Source organism: Orcinus orca, chromosome 10 (genome assembly GCF_937001465.1).
Source record: "Orcinus orca chromosome 10, mOrcOrc1.1, whole genome shotgun sequence".
NCBI classification, from domain to species: Eukaryota; Metazoa; Chordata; class Mammalia; order Artiodactyla; family Delphinidae; genus Orcinus; species Orcinus orca.
Genome location: NC_064568.1, coordinates 38,799,214 through 38,825,453, shown reverse-complemented (window position 1 = coordinate 38,825,453; position 26,240 = coordinate 38,799,214). Strand labels below are relative to the sequence as shown.

At 47.1% G+C, this 26,240-nt stretch overlaps 2 protein-coding genes across 14 annotated transcripts in view; both read right to left on the bottom strand.

Moving 5' to 3' along the window:
- Positions 1-956: 956 nt before the first annotated feature.
- Positions 957-4,500, bottom strand: C10H3orf62 (chromosome 10 C3orf62 homolog). The gene is made up of 3 exons (XM_004283937.4): positions 3,474-4,500; positions 2,533-2,624; positions 957-1,533 (listed from the first exon to the last, which is right to left on the bottom strand). Exons 1-3 carry the CDS (start codon positions 4,160-4,162, stop codon positions 1,268-1,270), a joined length of 1,047 nt encoding a protein of 348 aa, XP_004283985.2. The 5' UTR covers positions 4,163-4,500; the 3' UTR covers positions 957-1,267.
- Positions 4,501-4,936: 436 nt separating this feature from the next.
- The window catches only part of USP4 (ubiquitin specific peptidase 4), a 49,355-nt gene continuing 28,051 nt past the window's right edge, over positions 4,937-26,240 (bottom strand). For 4 of the 13 annotated variants that reach the window (XM_004283938.4, XM_004283939.4, XM_033413148.2 and 1 more), the window contains 14 exons: positions 25,088-25,261; positions 23,030-23,188; positions 21,936-22,160; positions 21,085-21,168; positions 19,582-19,676; positions 17,014-17,205; positions 16,293-16,381; positions 12,185-12,412; positions 10,449-10,519; positions 10,077-10,195; positions 9,600-9,749; positions 8,483-8,586; positions 5,877-5,965; positions 4,937-5,481 (listed from right to left, as the gene is read on the bottom strand). In XM_004283938.4, the coding sequence (XP_004283986.1) occupies positions 5,323-5,481; positions 5,877-5,965; positions 8,483-8,586; positions 9,600-9,749; positions 10,077-10,195; positions 10,449-10,519; positions 12,185-12,412; positions 16,293-16,381; positions 17,014-17,205; positions 19,582-19,676; positions 21,085-21,168; positions 21,936-22,160; positions 23,030-23,188; positions 25,088-25,261 (1,938 nt within the window). In that variant the 3' untranslated portion in view covers positions 4,937-5,322. The other 9 variants (XM_033413145.2, XM_049716136.1, XM_033413146.2 and 6 more) reach the window with 9 other exon arrangements.

Below are 26,240 nucleotides of genomic sequence, written 5' to 3'. Positions count from 1 at the left end.
AAGAAGCTGTGAGCATTTCTTCTTATTTGCTCCTGTCTCTCCTATTCAGGGAATAGAAAGTGAACCCCAATTCCATAATCTGTGATGTTTATTATCTGCTGCAGGGAGTGAGTGTACGGTGGCTTGGAAGGAGCCTCTGGTTAGCCCGTCCTGCCCTCTACCCCCCAGCGGAGGCCTGTCCCATGAAGTGGCCGGAGGCTAGTTCTCAGGGGCAGGCAAGTGCCCAGTCTCACACAGCTACGGAGTAGATGCAAGGTCTCTACCTGGGGGCCCAGAGGAATCTCCAGACCTGTAGTAAAGGGGTGATGCCAGCTCTGCAGCCTGCCCTATGCTGGATCACTAGCCTAAAATATGGACTGGTGGGGGGTCCTCGGCCCCTGGGACTTCCTCCCAGCTCCTTGGTTTGAGTTTTGGGTCTTACAACAGCTTTGCACCAGACTCCTTACCCCCATACTCCCCTATGCCTAGGAGGCGGGCACTTCCGAGACTCAGCTTCTGGGAGGCATGATACCTTGCCCAACAGTTTATTAGGTTTCCTGAAAGAACATCATGGTTTTGAGAGATCTGTCCAAATAATTTCTGATGATGTCCTTTCTCTCAAGCTGTGGTGGAGGGTTGGCTCCAGCCCAGGAAACCTAATAAGGGATGCTACCAGCCCCTCTGACACAAGTAGGAGGCCTTTGCAGAGGGCTTTGAGCTGGGCAGGGGCAAGGATGGAGGGTTTGAGGGTCTGGACACGAAGAGGGCATGAGGCCCATGCAGGGGACAGGCAGCCTTGTGTGCAAAATGCGCAAATATGGCAGAGGGTCTGGGGCCAAGGTCCATCTTGACGCCAGTTCCTCCATACAGGCTGAGCTGGCCTGGGATGGGCTGGTCCCAGGGGTACAGAAAGCCCATGCTGGTTGTAGCCCCCATACTTTTTCAGGGGTCCGTGGAAAAGAACATGAAGACACACAGCAGAGGCCCAAGACCTGCACCTGCCTTGGGTTCTGGGTATATTGAACATCAATCAATAAAACAGTCAAGATGTTAAAAAAAAAAAAGGTGAAAAAAAAAGAAACACTTCAGAGCAACAGAATTAAACAAACAAACAAACTGGGCTCTCAGCTCAAGAAGGGACACAACTGGAAGTTAAAAAGATTGGGGTAATTCAGATTCTGCCAAGCCTCTGAAGAATGTGGCCCCTGATGACAACTGTGACTGCCCTGCACAGATGCCCTAACATCAGACTCCTGCTGTAAAGAATCAAAGCTGAAGTCAACTGTCCTTACTCAATTCGGTATTTAAAAGAGGTCAGCAAATTGTAGTCCTCTTCCAAGTCCAGAACAGTCTCCACGATACTGTGATCATAGAAAGCCTGCTTGAGGCTGCCAGGGTCTGCATCCGAGGCTTCCTGAGGGCTCTCATCCACCAGCAGGGCCCAGGCGTCCGCCTTGAAGGGCGAATCTTCACAGCAACCACACACACGGTTCAACTCATTTTCAAATTCTAGTTTTCCAGCCAATTCTTCAATAGTTTGGATGCCTGTATGGTCTTAAAAATAAAAACATTCAGCATTACAATTCCAGTGAGAGATTTCTTAAGACATTTCAGGCACAAGTTAAAAACCACAAATGGGCGGCCATTTCCGAGGACTCTACAAAGCCGGTGTTCCTGCCCCCGGGGCTGGCAGGCTGCCACATTCTAACATGGGCTTGGTGTCCCCCTTCCTAGCTCAGGTATTTATTGAGCCCCAACCATCTCCTTGGTTTCCAAGGAGGGTTTAAGTGGGAGGATACAGAGATGCATGTGTTTGTTCCAGCCCTCAAGAAACTACTCCCTGACCTGTGGGCACAAGACATAGTGTGAGAAAAATGGGATCTTTGGGGTAATCAAAATGCTGCCTGCTGGGACTTCCCTGGCGGTCCAGCAGTTAAGACTCTGAGCTTCCAGTTCAGGGAGCACGGGTTCGATCCCTGATCGTGGAACTAAGATCCCACATGCTGTGCGGCGTGGCCAAAAAATGAGAAAAAAAAAGCTAAAAATAAAATAGCTTTTAAAAAAGCATAGTCTACACACAGAATATACAGATGTGTGTGTAGAAAAAGTATCTATGACAGGGTATACAGCACTGTGTTAACAGTGGCTGCCTTTGTGGTGGATGGTGGAATTATAGGGGAGTTTTTGGCTTCTAACTTTTCTTCTAATCTTGTATTAATGCCCCCCCCCCCAGCTGGACTACTCTCCTCTACCCCTACCCCCATCTCTGCCTATGTCGTTTCCTTCACATCTAAGCTCATCCACCAACAGGGGCTGCTGTCCCTGGCCTCCAAGGATTCACTCTAACTGTACATTTATGAAATGACTTGACTGATGTGTAACTCCCCCAGGTTATCAGCTCCATGAAGGCTCTCTGCTGTGAGCAAAACAAATCTAACAAGCCAGTGGAAAAGAAATAAGAATTTTTTTTTTTATAAGATGCTTGCTGACTCAGGGGCCTGTGTGAAGAACCTATCCTTCCAGAGAGAGGATGCACCAGCCCTCTGTACTCACCAATCATGTCAAGCAAATCCTTTGTGACCTCTTGGCTAGAACTGCTGAGTGGCATGTTTGACTCAACCTTCAAATCTTTCTCCATATCTTTCCTGCAGCCCCCAGGTGAAAAGAAAAAGGTGGGGGATTAGATCCTCTTTCAAGAAAATACTGGAGAGGAACTCAGTGTTAGATAATCTTAAAGACAAACACTGGTACTTTAAATTGTCATTTATGCTGTGATTAGAGGATGACTGGGAACCACTGAATCAGTGAAGTTGACTAAAAGCATCATAACGCCCATTAATGTTTGTGAATATGAGCACAAATATTTGTAGAACTGAAATGATTAAATGGCTTCTTCAGTCTCTGACTACAGAGCAACCAAGATGGCAGAACCTTGAAGTTTCAGCGCATATGGTCCTCCTTGCTTCAAATCAAGGTGCCTAGGATGAGGCAGTTTGCAGCTACCTGGGAGAAGAAAAGGTCTAGGGAAGACCTTATCCCAGGGAAAGCCTAAAAAGCTCTGGGGTGAGGAAGGGGAGCAGAAGCAAGGGTGAAGTCAGGGCCCAGCCATTGATCCACCTCTCCCCAGTTTGGGGAAAAAAACACTGGAATTAAGATACGTGTTTCTGCAGTACAAAAAATAAGATGACTTTTAAAACTAGGTTCTTTAACATTCACTACCCCTTTTGGTACTGCAGAGTGGTTTCCATGACTGGTTAGACATCCAAGACCCCTCACCCCCTCAAACCAAACACACACACACACACACACACACACACACACACACACACAACACACTCTTTCTGAAGAACGTTTACAAACTTTCCAAATAAAGTCTTAGAGCTTCAGAGGGGAGGCAAGAGTAGTGTTATGGATTCAATTTAGGATTTTCAACAATTTTTTCAGATATGAGATAACCCTAATTATAGCTATTAAACTATTCAGATTGGAATCACCTTAGACTGTCTTTTCTCCAGTTCTCCCCATCTCCTGCCGCTCTCCAAAACTGTCTTTCAGGTGCCAAAATCGAGGAATGCATCGACATGTTTTCCTTGCTGGTCAGAGGTTTTCTTTTGGGGCATAGAGCACGTGTCTTTGCACTCACGGGTTCGTGGTTTGGTGCAAAGGCAGGGCTCTCATTCCCAGGAGCAAACGGGACAGGAGAGAAAGGAGCCGCAGAGGAGCAGGCTGCCAGCGGGTGCCTCCTGCAGAGGAGCCTGTGGATGGGGAAGGGGAAAGAAAGCGGCGCAGCGTCCAGCTCCTGCCTCTGCATGCCTGAGCACTCCTGGGAATGACTGAGTCCTTCCAAGGCCCGGTCAATGGCTGCAGTCAGCTCCTTTCTGCATCTTCTCAGTTTTTCAGACATCTCCCCTAAAAGCGACCATGTCTTTATTATACAATACACTGGAAATGCACACAGCAACGTGAAAATAATGTTACAGATGAGGTTGTAAACCACCCCCAAATGGAGTATTTGCCACAATTTCCTTAAGTTTGACCCACACCATGGGTCGGAAAGCAGGGAAACCCCCACTCCCGGCGCTTTTTCCTCCGTGGGGTCAGGTGCGGCCCGCGGTTCTCCGGGAGGGAGGAACCGGCAGTAGAGCCGGAACCACTCCCCCTCCCTCGGCTCCGGGCCCCTCATCCCAGCCCGCAGCCCCTTCGGTCGCAGGCTCCGGCCCGGCCCCACCCAGCGGCCAGCCCCCGAGCGGAGACCCACAGCCGGGTCCTCACCGAGCAGCCGGCGCTCCCGCACCACCGCCCCTACCAACGGTCGTCGCGCACGTCCTCATCGATCGCGCGTGCCCGCGACTGACAGACCCAACCCCCACGGCTCAGGTTAAAGGTCAGACAAGAAAAGCCCAGATGACCTTGTTCTCTGAACCAACGCAAGGGGGAGCAAGGGCCCCACGCACGGAGGGGACAGTGGTCTCAGGCCTCCCCGCGACAAAGACAACGACCCTGGGAGTGCGGCTGGGCAGGCATGCGGAGGCCAGACCGCCGAAAGAAAATCGTCTGGAGAGGCGGGGATCTCACTTCTAACCGAAGTCAGCAGCGAGAATGGGAGCCCTTCCCAAGCCCAGGAAGGTTCCCATTCTCGAGCCAACAGGGAGAGAAACGACTGGACGCGACCCAGTACCCAGCGGTTTAGTGTACCAACTTCCAAGTGATATCTAATAAAAGTGCCAGAGGGGTATCAATTCATCAAGGATGCTGGGGTACATAACAGAACTGCTAGGTTCCACAGGAGACGGAGGGGCAGGAAACCCCAACACCAAGCATCTTCATTTCATTAGGGAGAAGAAAGCTGGATATTCCAAGATGACACAAAGGGAAACAGAAATGGGCTTTGGTGGCTAATTTTTAGGGTATTATAAACCCATCTCAGTGCACAGCAAGGGAGAAGGGGATGACATCATTTAGTCGAGGCTTCATTTACTGTGGGCAGACTACTGGGGGGAACAGTAATCATTCACCAGCCTGTGGCAGGTCTTCATGGCCACACCAAACTCAATGACAGTGTGTTCCTCTCCGTTCTCTGGAATCCATCAGACATATTCCATTATGTGCCCCCCCTCCCGACCCCTACTTTGCAGCTCCACGAGGTTTTACAGAAATTTCTCACCACCTGTATAAAAAGAAAAATAATTCAGCCTCCTAACATAACCCTTTTTTTTTTTTTTCTCATAAAAGAAAGAATTTCCTCATCCGGTTTTTAGACGGAACACTAGCAAGTCTTCAGTGTCAAAGGTGTTCTCCTGAGGGACTGCACCGGTGCTGTGGTGCAGGGTCACTGAGGCAGCATCAGTTGGTGTCCATGCTGCAAGTCTCATCATCCCCCATGCCCTGCTGTAAGCTGCCTGGTCTCGTCCCTCCATCAAAGGACCCAGGAAAACTGAGTGAAGTCGTCTTATACAACTCATCATCTCGCCGCTGGTAAAACAGCACATAAGCTGCTTTCGTCTAAAACACAAGAGGGGCAACATCCATTCACTGGTTGGAAAAATCACCCATTCCCCCACAGCTTTTCTCTCTGTTCAAAACACACCACTCTCAGGGATCCGCCGTCTTGCCCTGTGCAGCCACACACTGAAGTGACTGTGAAAACCCTTCTACCTGAGGCTGGCTCATGCTGACCCTCCCCAGGGAGTGGGGAAAGGCCTTGTGACAGACCCCGAGGAGAGATGAGCATCTCATTTAGGAAGGGTCCCATAAGGAATGGCAGCCAACTCTTTCTCTACCACACCTTGCTTCCACTGTCCCAGCAGGATGACTAAATAACCAACTAGCCCGGAAGACTTTTCCCAGCTCTAATCCCTAAAGGTAAGAGTGGGAACCAGGTATTAGGGCCTACTCACCACTATTTGATCCTCGGAGGCCAGGGACACACTGCTATCATCAAAGTAATACCATTTCCCATTCAGTTTGTTCTTCGCGTACGCAGTGTCTGCCAAAGCAAGAGAATACTCTAGCCGGTCACCAAGAGAGCTAATGTGGCTAGCTCGTTACAGTGGCACTCAACAGCAACACAATTCCAAAACATGAAACAAACAGAGTCTGAAATTAAAAGTAATTTATAGGTTGTGTCCTAACAACCAAAAGATAACTCAGCCTTTAAAAAAAACCCTGTTCCTAGGGAGGGTGGGAGGGAGGGAGGCACAAGAGGGAAGAGATATGGGGATATATGTATATGTATAGCTGATTCACTTTGTTATAAAGCAGAAACTAACACACCATTGTAAAGCAATTATACTCCAATAAAGATGTTAAAAAAAAAAATCTGTTCCTTCTCAAAAAGGCACTAAAAGGGTAAAAATGGAGCTGCTGGGGACCAAGGCTTTAAACTGTAATTTTGGAAAACTAATCCAAAAAATAGAGGAATCCAGTGTCAATCTTCAGGATGGCTATGAGCAATAACCCAGAGTCAGGGGATACTTAAAAGGAGCTGATACTTTAAGATTTAAACAAAACAACAGTTCTCAAAAACATGCCAAGTCAAACTCCCCCACTTCATCCAGGCAGATGGTTGGCTACTACTGCCTCTCACTGCCTCTGGAGCCTGTGGGATAATCCCAGAGAGGGACACATTGGGTATTTGGGTTTGCAAAGCTGGGATGTGAACAAGAAAACTTAAATATATCTGCCTTCGAAACTGTGAGTCAAGAATCTGCGGCTGGATAACAATTCCTCACACCGGGCCAAGCATTTCCCCACACCGGGCAAGCATTTCCCACAGACAACACTTCCAGTTTTGATTTTACACTATTTCGAAGCAGGATGTGTTTACAACAGGAATCCCAGCAGCAATACCCAATTCCTGCTCCACCCAGACTCTCAGAAACAACAGAATCTGATGGAGATTTGGTTTCCAGTCTCAACCTGCTGTGTGGCTTCAGCAAGCTGGTTTTTTTAAAGTTGTTTAACCATTACTCACTGCAGTGCCTACTGCACCAAGTGGTGGTGGACGACATGGGACAAAGTGACAGAGAAGGTGCCAAGGGCGTGTCCCCGCTGTCCGTGCTTGGCATAACAATAGCAGTGGTGGCTCTCAATCGTGGCGTTCCAACTGTGGACCCAATGTGGACCTGCACATAACCAGCCTAACCTGGATGAGGAAACTGAAGCCTAACCTGGCTGAGGAAACTGAAGCATAAAGAGGCTAAGTAACCTGCCCTAGCAGTGTTTAGATGCTAAAATGGAAGTTAAAAATGAATACATGTGTCCAGTATGCATGAATATAGATAGTGAAATTACTTTGGGGAGAAAAAAGTTAGAGTAAGTGCTGCAGGATATGATATGATCAGAGATTGCTAATAGCCACTCCAGTAGAGCCCCAATTTTCGAACAGGCACATTTTTATTTCCCATCCTCTCCTACAGCTAGATGGTAGCCCTGTGACCAAGTGATAGCCAATGAGATGTATGTAGAGGAGTTGAGGGGGACTTCTGGGAGATCTGCTTAAAAGGGAAGGTCATACCCTTTTTTCCTCTTCTTCTAATGGCCTGGAATGTAGACCTGAGGGTTGGAGACTGAGCAGCCATCTAAAGGCAAGAGGTGATATGGTAAGAATGGAGAGGCAGGAGAACAGACTGTTGGGCCAACAGAAAAAGCTTATCAGTATAGAAGAGAAGACTGGGGTTTAGGGCAGTTCCATAATCCACTGTGAGTGTAAATGGAACTGACACCTCCCATGGTGTCATCTCTTGGGGTCCTGACACTGGGTGTAGTGGCAGTTATCATGGTGCAGATGCAATAGAAGAGAGATGAGGAAACCCAGCTCCTCACTTCAACATCACTAAAACCTTTCCATAAACAAGTGACAAAATAAACTAGTAAAAGTATAAAAGTGAAGATAAACCTACACATTATAGAAATTTTGGAAAATAAAGTAGAACAAAGAAAAAATTAACATTTTGGTCTCTCTCCTCCTAGGCTTCCCCCCCTCCTATCATATTTTCTCTGTCTTTTGTTTCAATGTAGTTGTGATACTACTTTCTGTAATGATGCAATTTTGTGTAGCTGTTTTCCCTTAACATACCATGGGTATTTCCTCATGTTATTATTAATTTTATTTTGCAATGACTGTGTACTCTTCCATGAAATCGATGGACAGAAGTGCCAACGGTTGATCACCAATGCTATTATTAATTTTCCACTATTATAAATAATACTAATTTTTCACTATTATAAGTAGGTGAATATCTTTGCACATGAAGCTTTTCCCCAAAGTCAAGCAATTTCCTTAGGTTTCCCAGAGGTGGATTATTGGATTAAAGAATATGAACCACCATCCTACCAGAAAAATTGAGGGGCAGCAATATGGAAAAAGCCCGTAACCTGAGGCCCGTGGAGCTGTGTAAGTTAAGTGCTTAGGGCAATGCCTGGCACACAGGGATAGGCTGGTGAAAGATGACTGGCCATGGGCATTTCAACATCTCAGAAGGAAGCAGATTCCAGTACTTACAGTGGCCAACCCCCATGGCTCCATAATGATTGGACACGGCAATGAGGTCGTACACATAAGGCCTTGCTGACAGGTCACAGACAAACTCAGACATGTTCAGAGCTCTGAGCAAAGAAAACAAAAATAACCCTTCAATACATTAAACTCAGAGAAAGAAGTCAGAGCAACCCAGCAACCCCTTTCATGCAACAGGCTATAACACAGGGAGGCCCTCAGAAACTAAGTGCAGAAGGAACGAATGAACAGTCCAGACAGAAGGAGCCCTGGGGTCTTGTTCTGACCACTGACATGTTCAGACTGGAAAAGAGAAGCCTTAGCTGAGACCAAAGGTCAAAGAAGGGCTCTGGGCAGACACGAGGGCTGCAGCAACTTTGTAAAAATGGCTGTTACTATCAGAATTACTAATTAGTGCCATAAAAATTTAAGCTAAATACCAAAACAGGCCCCCAAAAGCTTTTTTCCCTAATGTTTTATTTTGAAAATTTCAAACATAGAGAAAAAAAGAATTTTACAACAAACATGTATACACCCACCACCTAGGTCCTCCCGTTGACATGTCTATACTTCATGTAACTATCTACCCATCCCCCATCCCCCAAAAAGCATTTTTAAATCTGCATATTGTGGGGGGACTCCTACCTTGTTGACTGACTTGCCTGTGTCACTTATACTCTGTACCCTGGGGCCTAAGAGGACACTAGTAGACAGCCAGTCCCAATCCCTGCCCCAGGGACAGGACTGTGGTGGATCTGCACCCCCAAAAATCCAACTCTCCCCAGCAGATTATTCTCTGGTTCCTTGTGCCCCTGCATTAACGAGGTACAGCATGTCCTTGTGCTGCTCTACTGAGCCTGGGCTCCCTGGGACCAATGACAGATGGGAAGACCAGTTCAGTTAGGCTGCGTAAGGGACTCGAGAGAGGAAGTGCTTCTACTGGAGAGTCCTTTCCCTACAGACACGGAGGGGAAGTGAGCCAAAGCAACTTCTCAGAGCCTAGCAACACACACACCTTAACACAGAAAAGTCTTTGGCAGCAAAACACTCTGCCAATCAGTGCCCAGATTGTCTGCCTGTTTTTTAATTTTCCCAAAAATAACAGTGCAGCCCAGGGACCCACCTGACTGGGAATTCCACAACTGTATCAAGTTTGTCCCTCCAGTATCTATTGTAGGAGAAACGTTTGAGGTGGACCACCAGAATCTTCGGCAAGGACCACAGGTCAAACTTCTTTGTGGCCTGTTGATGCTTCTTACAGTTGGGACAGTACCTGAAAAGAGAAACCTCCACTTAGTGGGGAGGCAGGGGGCCAGTGCCACCTGGGCTCTCAAGCATGGAGGCAATCCCATAACATCCTTTCTTGTACTCAGCATGACTGCTTCTGGGCAGGGAGGTCTCTAAGCCACCTTCTAAAAGAGGGTGATGGCTGTCCTAGTCTGGAAAACACAATTCACACAGAAAAACCTGTGTTGTAGGGTCAGCCATGTAAAAAAGGGACACATCCAAATACAAAGGGTTTTTGTGTACATAGATGGCCCCAGCAGATCTCAGTCCCAGGGTACCTGGGTGCCCCTGCCCAGAGGTGGGAGCTGCATACCAGGGGTCATGCTCCCCAAGGGTCTCCATGGTAGTGAAGAGCTCGATGCAGTCCCTCAGGGCCACTGCTGTCTTCTTTTTCTTCTGAGGCTGCAACATGCTGACGTGCTTCTCGTAGGTCTGTGAGGAACAAAATGCTGAGGTCTGCTGAGGAAACAAAATCTTACCAGGCTTAGCCACAACCTCACGAGCTCTCACGCCTGGAATCTAATGTACTTTCTGCAGCCTCTGAACATGTAATGACAAAATCTTTAAGTGCTTTTCATTCTCGGTCTAAAACATACCTTGCTAAACTGCTGGGGAACTGGTGAGAGAGACCCACCCGAAGCAGAAACCAGCACATACCCCTGACCAAAAATGCCGAGTGACCTACCTCAGATTCCTGCTCATCGTAATAACGGCTCCGGGTCTCACTATCCCAATCGATGGCTAGTGTGGATCGAGCTGTGGAGGAGGACCAAAGTGTCACTCACTACTGAATGGCCAGCAACAGGAGAGGCTCCTCAGGTGACAAGAGTGAGAAGGACCACACTCAGGCTACGCCATCAACACCTGCTCACCCATCAACAGCCATTGCCAAGAGCGATGCTCTGCCTTGAGCCAGCCAACTCTGAATCCCTGGGCCCCCAAATCCTTTGGCAAAGATTTCCTCAATGCTACACACTTTAAAGGCACTAACTACATAGAATTCTGAAAGGGTACAGGTCAAGATGGAGTAACAGTGGCCAGATTTCTCCTCTTGCCTTAAACCACAAGAAAACCTGACAAAATAGAGGAAACAACTGTTTTCAGACACTGACTATTAGGCAGAGCAAGAGTGAGATCCCTGAGAGAAGGCAAAAAATAAGGTGATGCCTACATGGCCCCAGCTTATCGCCTGGAGGTATTTTCCAGGCCATAGCGTGGGGGGGCGGGGGAGGAGAACAAAAGACTGATTGAGGAGTCAAAGATCAGTGTTCAAGAATGGGGCTAGGGACTTCCCCTGGTGTCACAGTGGTTAAGAATCTGCCTGCCAATGCAGGGGACACGGGTTTGAGACCTGGTCCGGGAAGATCCCACATGCTGTGGAGCTACTAAGCCTGTGTGCCACAACTACTGAGCCTGCACTCTAGGGCCTGTGAACCACAACTACTGAGCCCTTGTGCCACAACTACTGGAGCCCGTGCTCCGCAACAAGAGAAGCCACCGCAATGAGAAGCCCATGCACCACAACGAAGAGTAGCCCCTGTTCGCTGCAACTAGAGAAAGCCCGCACACAGCAACGAAGACCCAAAGCAGCCAAAAATAAATAAATTCAAATAAATAAATCAAAGAAAAAAAAAGAAGGGAGCTAGAATTTGCAAGGCATTACACTAAAGACAAGAAGCCACACGGAGGGAATGGAGCTGCAAAAAGGCAAGAGAGATCCAAAACCATCTCAATAAAGCTGTTTAAAAAACTCTTTTTAGGTAATTATTTAAAAAGGGAAGCAAGCTAGCAAACTAGAGGACATCTAGCAAATCTCTTCTCCAATGAAGGAAGCAAAAAGACACAAGAGATGCTTTCGCAGCTCCCCTCCTGACCCAGGGTAGGCATCTTCACTGTCCACATGTTGCTTTTCACGCACAACACACATCCCGTGTGGATGCCCCTTCCCATCTGTACAGCAGTCCCCATTACAGGCTCCAGGTAACAGCCTGTGAAATCCATGACCATTCTCTAGATGGGTCACATTTCATGAGTATTCTCATGGAACAAAAGAAATACGCATTTATTCTCATAAGTTTGGGGAAATGCTGCCACCTAGGAGGGCCACAAGAAGTGTTATCAACCGGAACAAAAGTCCTGAAGGATGGTGGGAGTGGAGGGAGAGCTCGTTTCCTTCTGAAGTCATCAAGGACGGAAGAGAAAAGCCTGACAAGAAGGCCAAGGGAAAGTGCGGAGGGGTGTCATGTCTCTGAAACAGTCTTTAGGGAGCTTTAAGCCAAGGATCACACAAGTGTCTGTTCCTGGAGCCACACTATGAGATGATGAAAGCTCAGTGCAGTCAGTGAGTGCTAAGTGCAAGGATTTTCCAATAGATCCTAAGTCCCCAAAAGCCCAGTTTGAAAGGTCAGAGAAAGTGCTTACAGTTGAGTTTAAGCAGTTTCCCATCAGCTGCAAGGGAATTTAGGTCGGCTGTGCCATAGGAGTTCACAAGGCAGAAGGTAAAAAGCCTTTTTGGGCAGGGTCGGCCTTTGAGCTTCTTTTGGGTGGTCTCGCCATGGTCACTTCCCAGCTCATCCTCCCCACTGTCCTCTGTTTCTGAAAGCTGCTCTCTGCCTTCTTCCTGATGCTCCATTTCTTCTTCGTCTTCTCCTAGCATACAAATGAAAAATAACACGTATGTAATTTGCCACCATTTCAATGCTGCAATTTTTATTTCATACCTAACTGTGGTGCTTCCTTCCAGATTCAGTCCTGTGTGTGTCAAACTACATCCACCCCTTTGCATCTACAAGGCACTTAAATTCACATGTGACACCCCCACAACCTGGTAAGCAGGCAAGTGGGCACAGCTATTCCACAATGAGGACAAAGAGGCCCAGAGAGGTTCAAGGAGTCACCAGAAGGTAAAAGTGAGTCAGCAGTCCTGCCAGCCCTAAATTTGGGGCCCTCACCACTTGGTACTTTACTGGGCTTCATCACACATAGTCTGACTCTTTCAACTTGATCATTAGGCACACAGAGAGAAAAGGACCAAAATTAAACCCATACTCAATACTCAAGAAGATCGGCTGGTAAGAAACAATTTAAAAGTAAAACTTTAAATATGATAATGAACACAAATACTAAGTAAAGGTCTTCAGTTCCTCCACAAGAAACATGATGACTGTCCCTTCAACAAGTGTTTACTGCATGTCTCTCAGGTGCAGGCACCATGATGGGCCCCAAGGAACACAGCACACAGGATCCCCCCCTCCTTTTTTCTCTTTATTGATTTGAGATTGCTGAGTTTCAAGAGTTTGAAGAGGGGGGAGTTCCCTGGCAGTCCAGTGGTTAGGACTCAGAGCTTTCACTGCCATGGACCTGGCTTCAATCCCTGGCTGGGGAACTAAGATCCTGCAAGCCATGCAACCAGGGGAAAAAAAAAAAGTTTTAAGAGGCATTCTAGGGACTTCCCTGGTGGCACAGTGGTTAAGAATCCGCCTGCCAATGCAGGGGACACAGGTTTGATCCCTGGTCCGGGAAGATCCCACATGCCACAGAGCAACTAAGCCTCTGCGCCACAACTACTGAGCCTGTGTGCCACAACTACTGAAGCCCGTGTGCCTAGAGCCCATGCTCCGCAACAAGAGAAGCCAGTGCAATGAGAAGCCTGTGCACTGCAACAAAGAGTAGCCCTCGCTCGCCGCAACTAGAGAAAGCCTGCATGCGGCAGCAAAGACCCAATGCAGCCAAAAATAAATAAATAAATAAAATAAATTTATATTAAAAAAAGAAATTTAAAGAGGCATTCTAGAGACATATGGTGATGAGTAAATTTCCCAGGTGTTTCCAGAGAACTGGTTGGTATATGTGGCTGCAATAAAAAAAATCCATGATCATGCTCATCATAATTTTTGTTGTTGGGCAGTCAAAGGGGAAAGTTAAGGTATCAAATAAGTAATTTCAACAAAGATGGGGACAACTCCAAAAGGTGATGTAAAAGTAACAGGGGAAGGGAATTCCCTGGCAGTCCAGTGGTCAGGACTTTGTGCTTCCACTGCCGGGGGCCCAGGTTCAATATCTGGTCGGGGAACTAAGATCCCACAGGTGCATGGCGCAGCCAAAAAAAAAAAAAAAAAAGTAACGGGGGAAGATTCAAAATATGAAGTTTATATATTTGGGGAAATAGCAATAGAAATGGAAACTGAGGAAAGGAAGATGTATATTCTACATAAGAATCGTCTTTCAGGGACTTCCCTGATGGCACAGTGGTTAAGAATCCACCTGCCAATGCAAGGGACACAGGTTTGAGCCCTGGTCCGGGAAGATCCCACATGTCACGGAGCAACTAAGCTTGTGTGCCACAACTACTAAGCCTGCGCTCTAGAGCCTGTGCTCCGCAACAAGAGAAGCCACCGCAATGAAAAGCATGCACACTGCAACGAAGAGTAGCACCCGCTCGCTGCAACTAGAGAAAGCCCATGTGCAGCAATGAAGACCCAATGCAGCCAAAAAATAAGTTTAAAAAAAAAAAATCCTCTTTCAAAGACTGTGTCTCAGGAGTTGTCACGAGGAAGGACAAGTTGGGCCCAAGACAATGCAGCACAGTTTCCTGTCAGGCCACAGGAACATCAGAGCCATGGATGACAGTGTGACATGAGTCCCCATGAGCAGGACTCTGAAACAGCCAGTGTGCATAAGACTGCCAGCCTCAGCTCTCACAGAGGTTCCTTTCTCAATTAGCTCACTTCACTCCTGAAGCAGTGGCACTGCCCCTTTTACGCCCAGGTAAGCCTGCTCTGCTCTCAGACTGGCAAGTGAAACACTGCCCTGCCCAAGACACTCAGAGAATCAGTAGGAGACAGCCACCACAGGCCTAACAAGGAGCCATGGCAGTAAAGAGGTTAGAATTATTTCAACATTAAACAAGATTTGAAGTCTACGCACCAAAGCTCACTTATGGAATTCAAAAGAAGGCAGTGAGAACAAGAGACTGAACAAGAGACTGACAGATGGAATGTCTAAGAAACTAGGCTAATTGTAACAATAGCAAATACTGACATGATGCTGTTATTAACTGAGCATCTATTATGTGCCAGATACTCTAACCACACTATCTCATTAAACAGTAACCTCAACTCTGTGAAGCCGTTATCATCATCCCATTTTGTAGATAGGTAAACCAAGGTTAAGAGAGATGAAGTGACTTTTTGAGGTCTGCCCCACACCTCCAGCTGGGAATCGCAGTGCCTCAAGTTCCAGAGCACTAAGAACCCACAGGTCACCCAAGGTCTGCTCACAGACTACCATTACAGCTCCAACATGTCTGCTTGTGGGAACTGTGCACAAAATACACTCCTGTTCATCCCTCGTGGGAGGAGAACATGATATTCTGGGCAAGAACAGGAGTACAACTATAATAAATACTCAACCTAAAATACCAACAATTTGGAATATCCCTTCAGGACAGAGCCTTCTGGTCATTATTTTTTTATTTTATTTTTTTTTGAGGTACGCGGGCCTCTCAGTGTTGTGGCCTCTCCTGTTGCGGAGCACAGGCTCCGGATGCGCAGGCTCAGAGGCCATGGCTCATGGGCCTAGCCGCTCGCGGAATGTGGGATCTTCCCGGACCAGGGCACGAACCCGTGTCCCCTGCATCGGCAGGCAGACTCTCAACCACTGCGCCACCAGGGAAGCCCCTGGTCATTATTTTTAATGTCAATTTTCACTTTCCAGGACCAGGCATGTCTTGCAGAAATCTGGGCATTTGAATTTTCAACTGGGAATATATATTCAGCTATTCACAAAGCGTAAGAACTGGAGGATATTTCTGGTTTTATAGGAATAAAGCCACCTAGTCAGTCACGCAGGCCCCCAAAAGAAGGATGACAGCCACAGTGCACGTTAGACACAGCTCCATGGTCACAGATGGGCTTGTGAGCACTAGGCCACAGAAGGATGGTGAGGGCTCTGGGTTTCTTGCAACAAGTCTATCCTACTGCTTTTCCAACTGTGGCTCCTCACTCCGACATCACGAGCTGTCCAGAGCCAGCTACCACCTGTGGCTTCCTGGGTAGAAAGAAAGAAAGGCCAAGAGAACCTGTCTCTGCCTTCTGACTGGCTGGGCAGGACATCTGTCCTCCCCAGGGGCGGCTGCTGGACCATGGTGATGGGTAAGGGCCAAGACAAAAGCTCTACAGACACAAGCCAGGTTGTGAAGGCAGCCAAGTGTACTCAGCAATCCCAACAGGTCAGAATCAAATCCTGACTCTGCTACATGACCTTGGGCAAGTCACTCAGTCCTATTATGCTTAGTCTCCCTGAGGTGAAACCCAGCTTCCACGCCTAAGATTACACGAGGTGTCAAAGTTGGACAATGGGCTCTGGCAGAGTGAAGTGGTGCAGACAGGGCTTCCAGGTCTGCTCTCTAGGCAGAGCCCCCAACCCCGCCTCAGAGCCTCCCTCACCCATGTATACAACACCTTTGGAAGAAGAGGGAAGTTGGGAGGGATTTGGTCAGTGACAGCCCCACGGTGTGGCGTACGCTCACCTTCACAGCTGCCCCTGGAGCCATTGCAGGACCCCAGCTCCAAGGGCGAGCTGCCAGACTCATCAGGCAAAGGTTGTTTTATATAGCGGCTTGAAAAGAAGAAAGAAATTGTTTGTTAGTTGTATCCTTTACCTATTTTTCTCCACTACTCAGCGTGAAGTAGTTCCTAATTTATATATTCAGCTATTCACAAAGCAATTTACGTAAATAAAAGGGCCTTAAAATTCATGTGATGGCTTAACACTTCAAGAAATTGAGAGGAACCTATGAGATAAGAAGTTTAACTACCAGGGCACTGAACAGACTCTGAGAAAGTCTGTTTCAAATCTCTGATAAACGATGCGTGGCACCATCATTTAAAAAAATATTTCCCAGTAATGTTAATTATCAGGTTCAGAATGATAGTGTAGTAGTTCAGAAATTACATTCAAATACAAAATGCCATTAAAGCACTATACTCCCTCAAGCAGGTGACTGACAGGTGTGAAGACATGATTCCAGGAACTAGAAGAGGCTTAGGTGTTCACTATCATGGTGCTTCAGATGTGCCAGATGTTCTGTCCCAATAGCACCTGCTCTGGCCCTCCCAGGGGCCGACACAACTACATTTCTAACAGAAGTGAGCACACGGGGTCAACACTGGCACTCTGCAGGGGGCAGTCACTCTTACTAGGCCCTATCTTATTTTAGATAACAAGCAAATCACATTCCTACCACCAACCTGATACGCTCACAAACAGCCTGGTACAAAGACTCGAGGGTGAGCTTGTACTTGGGGACAGAAACCAGCAGTGGCTGCCCATATAGCACTGCCCCAGTGGAAGTGCTCGACGGCCTGGATTTCCTTTCCCTGAAGTACACTGGAAGCGTGACACATTCAGAGCCGTCTGTGGAAGTGCTGCAGACCTCGTACCTGTGTCAATCACACAAGAGAGCAACTTCAGCGGCAGGTCTCTGTGAGAGACAGAGATCTGAGCTGCAGCTACATGGTGGCCAGGACTACGGTTACTAGGACAGAGCACACTTCAGTACAAAAGGTGGAAAAACCATTTCCAAGACGATGCTAGAGGATGGGTCAGGAATCCCAAAGAGAGTCAACTGTTAACACAAGGTGAACCTACACAACCCAGGACCTGGGGCTAATGTGATCCTCCTTCCCCCAACCATGGCCTCAAACTCTGTGGTCCTTCAATTGGGACTCAACACAGATGACACCTATCATCCAGACCATCACTTCAGACACAAAGGCACACAGGGGGGGCCCAGCCACTAAGTTCACCTTTTGTCACCCATCAAGGAGCTTAACTTTTAGAAAAAGGCATTCTCAATGCCCTGCCCTTTAGTAAAACCAAATACTGTACAGCGACGTATACCTAGAATATAAGCCAAAGACTCTTTATTTCAAATGAGGAAGCAAAGTTATAAAACTGTTTGCCATCTTTCTTCAAAAACATTGAAGTAAAAGAATATTAAATTTTTTTAAAAAATCAGAGATAACCAAAGAAACTGCTAAATACAAATCAATGATTTTGAAAAATGTGTCTTACTTAGTGAATACATGGGATTGAGGAGATTTATAGATGTTTTATCCCGGAACAGATGTTACCAAAATTGCTGGCAACCGACTGTAGTCTTTCCCTCTTCCTATAGGGGGAGACACAAACTTACTGATTCAATTTTTGAAAACTATAAACACAAACACACACACACACACACACACACTCTCTCTCTCTCTCTCTCTCTCTCTCCCCCCACATGGCTGGCAAACAGTCCTAACTATAGAATATGCAGAAAGAGTTCAAAGAAAAACTCACAAAAACGTCCAAGGTATGCTCTAGGGTAAGGACCCTGGTGTCCAGCATAATGGTCAAGAACCAAGCCTTGGAGTGAGGCTCGCCCAGGTTCCAGATCCATCATTGTCACTTTCTGGCTGCTGTAACCAGGTCAAGTGCCTTAATTTCTAAGTCTGTTTATCCAGTGGACAATGGGATCACCCACCTTCCAGTGTAGTGGTGAGGATTAAGTAACTCAGTAGCACAGTACGTCACATGCTCAAAAAGTATTAGATGCTACAATTGTGTTTTCATAAGACAATTATCAATTCATCATAAAACAATTTGCTTTCCAACTGGCTGGCCCTCAAGCCCTCTGAAGAATCCTCCGTTGGTGGTTTGCCAACCTCCCCACAAGGTGATGTCCCAGGTCTTCTCAGCGCAGGTATGTGCGAGCACTAGTTTCCAGAAGTGAGGGAAACTGTGTTAAGGTCTTGGGGTATGAAGTGGACAGTCCCAGCCCTGTGGCCCAGCATATGCCTTGGCACCCTCCATTAGTAAAGTAAGGGAACATGGCTGAGAGTGGGGAGGCAGCCTATGCAAGTGTGAACAGAACTAGGATCTTCGGTGTGGTTAAGAATTCTTCCTTTTAGAGTGACCTAGAAGTCATTGGCCACAAAAATGTAAAGGGAAGGGAATGCCTCCTTTGTGTACTGCATTCCTCAGCCAAAACCAAAAACCAAAACAAAATCCTAAAAACCTTTCTCGGCAGAGGCAAGTTTCTGGCTGAGAGGGAATGAGGGAGGGACAACATGGGTGTGCTCCACACGCAAGCCTCCCTGAGCAAGCGGCTGCTGGGAGCTCAGGCAAGCTCACACTCCACCCCCCCCCCCACCCCAACCTGGAAGAGGGACACACACACAATCACACAAAGCAGCCTTGAAGCAAAAGGATTTGGGAGGGGCCGAGGAGACGAGCTGCAGTTGGAGTGTACTGTCCCCACAGGGATGAGAAAACCGAGTCTCAGAGCTTGCAGATGTTAGCGCTGGAAAAGGCTGCTTAAATCAACCTTCCCTGTCATCTGGGATGGAACCTGCCTGAGACGCCACTACCTGTGGCTGGGAGAAAGGACGAGACCCTCCCTGTACTGAGTCCCTTCTTCCGTCTTCCCGTGGCCCCTCACAAAGCTGTGACTCTTCTTGAGAAAAGCATTTCTGATAGCAGGACCATCTGCAGAACCACTGAACAGGCCTTCTTAACAGGTAGCAACTGTTGACAAAAGCCTTGTTCATGCTGAGGAGAGTTATCTGGAATGTCTAGCTCTGAAGTGCCAGTAGGCGCTTAGCACTGATGGCTACCCAAAATTCCCTGAACATCCACCTCTTGCACCCAGGGGTTGGGGCAAATCCACATGAGCACCAACTGCCAGATCTTCTGCTCTGGAGACACTGACAGACACTGGCAAAGCCTCTAGAATGTTTCCTTTGACCCTGCAGCAGAAACCACTGAGTACTCACACGAAAATGTCATCCCGAGGCATGATGTGGTTTAAACCTTCATCCATTTGGAAAATTTTGTGGAACCGGTGATTATACACATCTGTGACCACCATCTAAGAATCAACAGTAACAGAAAGATTACAGGATGGATAAGAGTACACCCACCACATGCCGCAACTAAAGATCCCACATGCCGCAACTAAAAGGATGCTGCGTGCTGCGACGAAGATCCCGCGTGCTGCAACTAAGACCCGGCGCAGCCAAATAAATAAATATTTTAAAAAAAAGAGTACACCTACTTAATAACCCAGGCACAAATGAAAATGTAAGTGCTGCCCCCTGAGAGATCACGATGCAACCAGCCCCAGAGCTCAGGGGCCAAGGGCCAAAGGGGAGCAGCATGGCTGTCGCCACCAGAAAACATGTTGTATCTGTCCCAAGGTTTATGACAGGATTTGCCCTCCAGTGGCAGGAATGGTGGGGAGTGAGTGCTGACCAGAGACCAGCAGTAATCCAGAATCCTCTGGGGTGTTCCCTGGGGCCGGAATTCCCCAAGCCATCCTCAGCACATAGCAGAAAAGACCAAACCCCAACCACCAAGACCTACCACCTGAAACCAGCAGGGGTGCAAGGGAAGTGGGGAGGAGAAGGGCACTGACCAGGGCTGGGACAAGGGAGGGGCTGGGGGCATCCAGGAGGATGGATCCTCGGGCAGCAAGAGGTCTTCACTTTCCCCACCTTCACACAGCGCCACGCTCAGCAGAAAGGCCAGCGTAAGCAATTGTTTTTATTTTTCTATTTTATTTTTAAATAAATTTATTTATTTATTGACTGCGTTGGGGATTCGTTGCTGCGTGTGGGCTTTCTCTAGTTGTGGCGAGTGGGGGCTACTCTTCGTTGTGGTGCACGTGCTTCTCTTGTTGTGGAGCACCAGCTCTAGGTGCGGGCTTCAGTAGTGGCATGCGGGCTCTGTAGTTGTGGCTCGCCGGCTCTGGAGCGAAGGCTCAGTAGTTGTGGCACACAGGCTTAGTTGCTCCGCGGCATGTGGGATCTTCCTGGACCAGGGATTGAATCCGTGTCCCCTGCATTGGCAGGTGGATTCTTAACCACTGTGCCACCAGGGAAGTCCCAGCAATTATTTTTAAATAAAGATTTCTATCAAGTCACTCCACAGACTTACAGAGTTTCGGACAGGAAAGAACTTCCAGCTTCTCACATTACAGATGAGGTCAGGTAGGAAGGGGAGGCAAAGTGAGAGCAAATCCCCAGTCCTGGCCCTCTGACCATAGCTAGTGTGTCCTCAGTGGAGGAAAGACAGTGTTCCCAGGGCTGGAAGGGACAGTCTCAGGCACAGTGTGCAAAATGAACAAGGGCCAGGAGGTCTGAGGCATTCAGATATAAACACATGTGTGCTGGCTGATAAGACCTACCCCACAAAAGTGGCTACAAGGTTGAAACTTAACTCCAAAGGACTATGAACTGCCCCCAATAGGCTGAATGCCACTGAACAGCTCGCCTTACGTTTTCCGCAGCAATGCCAGACAGCCTGGAGAGAGCCTCACACAGGTCAGACACAGCCCCCATCAGCGGCACAATCACACGGTACTGCAAAGGAGAGATGGGAGAGGTGACAAGGGTGCTCTGGAAAGGGTGGGAGATGAGTTGGGAGGAGCAGGCATCACGGAGGGCAGAGGTGCTCCACCAGAAACAGTGTGTGGTGAGCTCAGGGCCCAGATGGGTGGCCAGCTGAGCAAATAGGCAAGTCTTCTGCATCAACACCTGCCTCTCTATTCAGGTAGCACCACAGAAGCTGGACCATCTCTTTCCCTCCTACACATTGCTTTATTTTTTTCTTAACTTTTCAGAGCCATTCACTACTTCCTTTAAAGAAATGTTATAATTATACAAACTGCCAACCAGTCCTTGTCATAAAGCCAGAAGAAGCATGCAGTGAGCCATCAGCAGGGCTGGACACTAAGACCGGCCTGTCACACCTTTCATTTGGTCTTTTGTTCTGGCAAGGCTCTCCTAGCTGATTTAGGGGTGAACATAACCAAGGGAAGTACTGTTTCTAGTCCCCTAACATTCAGATTCAAGGATCTCTTAGCAGATCAGCCAGGTTCCTTTAGTCAAATGAATGGAGCATAGGGGAAAAGGTGACAGAGAAGTCCAGAGAACCTTCACAATATGCCTGAATGACATGGGATTACACAAAGATCTGAGGGAGGACAAGGGCACACACTCAAGGCAAGTGCCAAGGGGTTTCAGAGGCAGCTGATGGAGCTGCTGCTGCAACAGATGGAAGCAGCCCCACTCTGGGTCTGATAGCCACTCACAACGAGGGGTACCATGAGGGTGCTGATTTCTCTTACCTGGGTAGGTCTGCAGCGAGGGTCAGCGGGAACCAGGAAGATCTCCATAACTCGATCTTTCTTCAAGGGCAGTGGGAGAGTTAGATAGCAAAATGGATCAAAGGTCACAGAAACCTTAGCACATTCTGGGCAAACCAAGGTAGATTTGAAGAGGCCATGGAACGTGTCCACAATCACAGAGTCATTCCTCAACCTATGATTCTCCCAGGCTTCCTTTGCCACAACCTGGAAGAAAGCAAAGGGGATAAGTAAGACATTCTCAACATCCCCCAGTTCTTAGCCTCTGCATCCAGAATGATTCACAGCAAAATCTGAAATAGACTGTGAGGCAGTCTGTGCAGCCAAGAACTTGATCCAGGCCAGTGAGGGCCAGGACTGCTCTTAGCATACCAAACTCATTCCACATGCCAGCTCCATGCCCAATCCTACACTTAACAAAGTGCTGATGCAGGATCTACGGGACAGAGACAAACTGAGAGCACTGTGGACACATGGACCTGACCGGGGAAGGACTGCCTCCTATAGGGCTTCCAATGATCCAAAGTCCCTTCAGTGAGCTTTTAATTTATGCTATCGTTCAGCTAGCTCATGGTTTTTCCTTTAACATGTGAATGCTACTTTGAAGTATTCATATTGATCATCCCAATGTGATAGGTAGCTTAAATACTAAATTCCCTCTTCATAGATCTGAAAATCAAGGCAAAAAAATGTAAGTGCCCTAATAACATTAATAAAAACTATTTTAATCATCATGGATGGATTTTAATGGATTTCAATAATCCCAAGGGCCCACACTACAGGCACTTTACAGTTTTCAGGGTGCCCTAGTCTCTGGTTCACCAATGTAATTATACTAAACAAACTGACTCGAACTTGAAGAAGCCCAAGAGGGAGCATCAGGGGTAACTAGAGTTAGCCCCTTTGTAACGTGCAACACATTTCCATATTAGACCTCATGTCCACGTCACAAACAACAGTGAGAGGCAACCAGAGCCCTGGCACCAATACTCCAAGACCAGAAGAATGCCCTTGCACCTCCCAATAGGAGGCAGCTTCTTTGGAATACTTTTCTTCAAAAGTCTTCAATATCATACCGCATCTGGCCGCCCATTGGCATCCTTCAGCTCCAGGTACGGTTTTTTCTTCACTCGGTTCAGATCTTCGTGCAATCCATCTAGAAGAAAGGCTAACAGCTCCTGAGAGTCTTGTTGTTGGTAGCCAGAAAACTGAGGGGCAAAACGTCCCACCTGAGTCTACAACAAAAGCAACCACATCAGAAGGCGTAAGTTATAAAGAACCAGTGAAGTCAGATAGGAAATTGTCATCAAAAATAACTTTGGGCTTCCCTGGTGGCACAGTGGTTAAGAATCCGCCTGCCAATGCAGGAGACAGGGCTTCGAGCCCTTGTCCAGGCAGATCCCACATGCCGCAGAGCAACTAAGCCCGTGCGCCACAACTCCTGAGCCTGTGCTCTAGAGCCCGAGAGCCACAACTACTGAGCACATGTGCCACAACTACTGAAGCCCGTGCGCCTAGAGCCCATGCTCTGCAACAAGAGAAGCCACAGCAATAAGCCCACGCACCACAACGAAGAGTAGCCCCCGCTCGCCACAACTAGAGAAAGCCCGCGTGCAGCAACGAAGACTCAACACAGCCAAAAATAAGTAAAATAACTAAATAAATTTATTTTTTAAATAAATAAATAAATAAATTTGCAGTCTGCTGGTACCGTAAGGGAGAACACCCTCGCTCCAGGTAGCCTGATTAACTCCTCAAGGGCCTAAAGGTCAGCAGTTCCTACCAGAGAGAAGAGGGCTAAGATCTGAAATCCAGGACAACTACAGACTTGGAACCCGGGCCACTACCCTAAGAGAGGAGTAAAGAGTGACTCCCTCAGTAGCCACATCTCCTATACAGACACGAATCCCTCTCCAACCACCTTCTTTGGTTCAGAGTCTCCCTAAGAAGTTTACAAATGGTACCTGCATCAGCCAGAGGAATCCTCCTAGCCCTAAATAAGAGCACTGTACATAAGAGCCCTCCTAGCCCTAAGTAAGTGTCTGCCTTGTATTGCTCTACACTACTGATCCTCAGAGTGCAGTGCCAACTAGTGGCATTAGCATCATCTGAGAGCTTGACAGAAATGCACCTTCTCAGGCCCCACCCTAGACCTTCAGAAACAGAAACTCTGGGAATAGTAATTTGCATATATTTCCCAGGGATTAATGTGACCATGGGAATGAAAAGAATTTGTATTCAATTTCAATACACAATCTAAGATTTTAATTTTCTCATTGAGCTTAGGTGCTATATTTTTTTTCATCTGTGAATCAGATGCTTCATGAAGGCTCCTTGAACCAAACAGGATTTCCAGATTTCAACACATTGAGGCAAGGCACTTCCCCCTCAGCAGCGAAAAACATTCAGGGCAATGGGAGGTTGAGGTGCTCCAAGTGCCCAATGCAGTTCACCCATCTTCCCATCTTCCTAGCTGAGGGACCCAAGTGAGAACTGTCCCTCATACCAACATCCGACAATGTCAGCCCAATTCCTAACTTAGGGGACCCAACTCAAACCACAGTTGGTATACGTTCCAGCCTCAGGGAACCTGGGAGCACCCTTCAGATGATACTGGAAATTTGACTGAATTTTTATGGTCTGGCTTAGGGTGTCAACCATTTAAAGAATGCCACTGTAGGGACTTCCCTGATGCTCCAGTGGTTAAGACTTCACCTTCCAGTGTAGGCGGTGTGGGTTCGATCCTGGTCAGGGAGCTAAGATCCCACATGCCTCGCAGCCAAAAAACCAAAACATAAAACAGAAGCAATATTGTAACAAATTCAGTAGACTTTAAACATGGTCCACATCAAAAAAACTTAAAGAAAAAAAAAAAGAATGCCACTGTAGAATACAGCATTCTGAACAAGCAGCTTACAATACAAATGATTATCTGAAGTATCCTCGGCCCAGAGGTGGGGGCTGAGTCACTTAAGTGTGTGCTAAATGACTGAACAGAAAAGAAGGATCTGATCATGTAGTGCTTTTAGTCTCGGAGCCCATCTTAATCCCAAAATGCAGTAAAGGAATGCTTCATTACAACACAAAACCACTCTCCCCAAAACAGGAAAAAGCAAGTATATACGTCAACCTACTTTGAACGTGCGAGGTGCCACGTGAGCATCCCTTCCAGACCACATCTGCTTAATGAGCTCTGCATAGGCCTCTGCAATTTCCCCTTTCATTCCCAGAGGGTTGTCCCTGTTGATTTCAGCCTCATACTCATCTTTGAGAAAGTAGTCGGTCAGTGGTGCAGTGTTGCTTAAGCACTGAAAGAGAACACGATCACAGCTTACACCACTTCTGGAGAGCACACAGAGACACAAGATAAACCCAGTTCTAAACGACCAGTGAGGGTCACGCCAACAAAATGAAGTGCTCAGCAGATTCTCTGAAGGGCTCATAACAGTAAGGCACAGCCTCCCAGCGGCTGGTGGCCACATTGTGACTAGCCTCCCAGGGACACTGTTTTGGAGGGAGCTCACACTTACTGCCTAAGAATTGTTTCTGAGACAAGCTCTCTGAGGGCAAAAGCTGTATATCCCAAATGCCTGACACACAGTAATTTTCTATTCAGTGGAAGATAATAATTTTAAGATGATATTTTTTTTCATTGGAAGTGACTGCGACATTCCATTATTTCATGAGAAGACAAAATATAAGTAAGCCGAAGGCAAAATGCTTTACTAGAGCCAAAACACTCTGGGTGGGGAAAATCAGGATAATTAGAAAAAACAATAAATAATATTGTACCTGTGTATACTAATTTTAACTCCTTAAATTAAAAAATGAAGGTGGGTATTGGATTCTATCAAATGAGTTTTCCTACATCTATAGAGATGATCACATGGTTTTCTCCTTCATTCTGTTACTGTGTTAAAAGACTGATTAATTTTTCAGGTGTTAAACCAACCTGGTTTTCCTAGCACAAACCACACCTACTTGTTATGTGTTACCACTTTTATTTAGATATCATTGATTTTGATTTGCTAAAATTTTATCTACATTATTTGTGTCTACAGTTATGAGATACGATAGTCTAAAATTTTCTTTAGAAATTCCTTGTCATATTTTGGTATCAGAGTATCCTGCCTTGTAAAATGATTTGGGGTGCTGAAAGAAGATAGGCATGATTGGTATTTCTGCCTTAAATCTTTGAATACATTCACCAATTCACAAGAATTTTCTCTTTAACCACTGGGCAACCAATCAGTCATGCCATATAATAATGCCCCAATAAAAATTCTG

Excerpts from the sequence above, each read along its gene's own strand:
- C10H3orf62 (XM_004283937.4), bottom strand. The coding sequence starts at position 4,162 with ATGAGGGGCCCGGAGCCGAGGGAGGGGGAGTGGTTCCGGCTCTACTGC. Across the intron at positions 2,625-3,473 it reads TGGAGAAAAGACAGTCTAAG|GAAAGATATGGAGAAAGATT; the intron begins GTGATTCCAATC and ends TGGGGGCTGCAG. Across the intron at positions 1,534-2,532 it reads GGATTTGCTTGACATGATTG|ACCATACAGGCATCCAAACT; the intron begins GTGAGTACAGAG and ends TTTATTTTTAAG.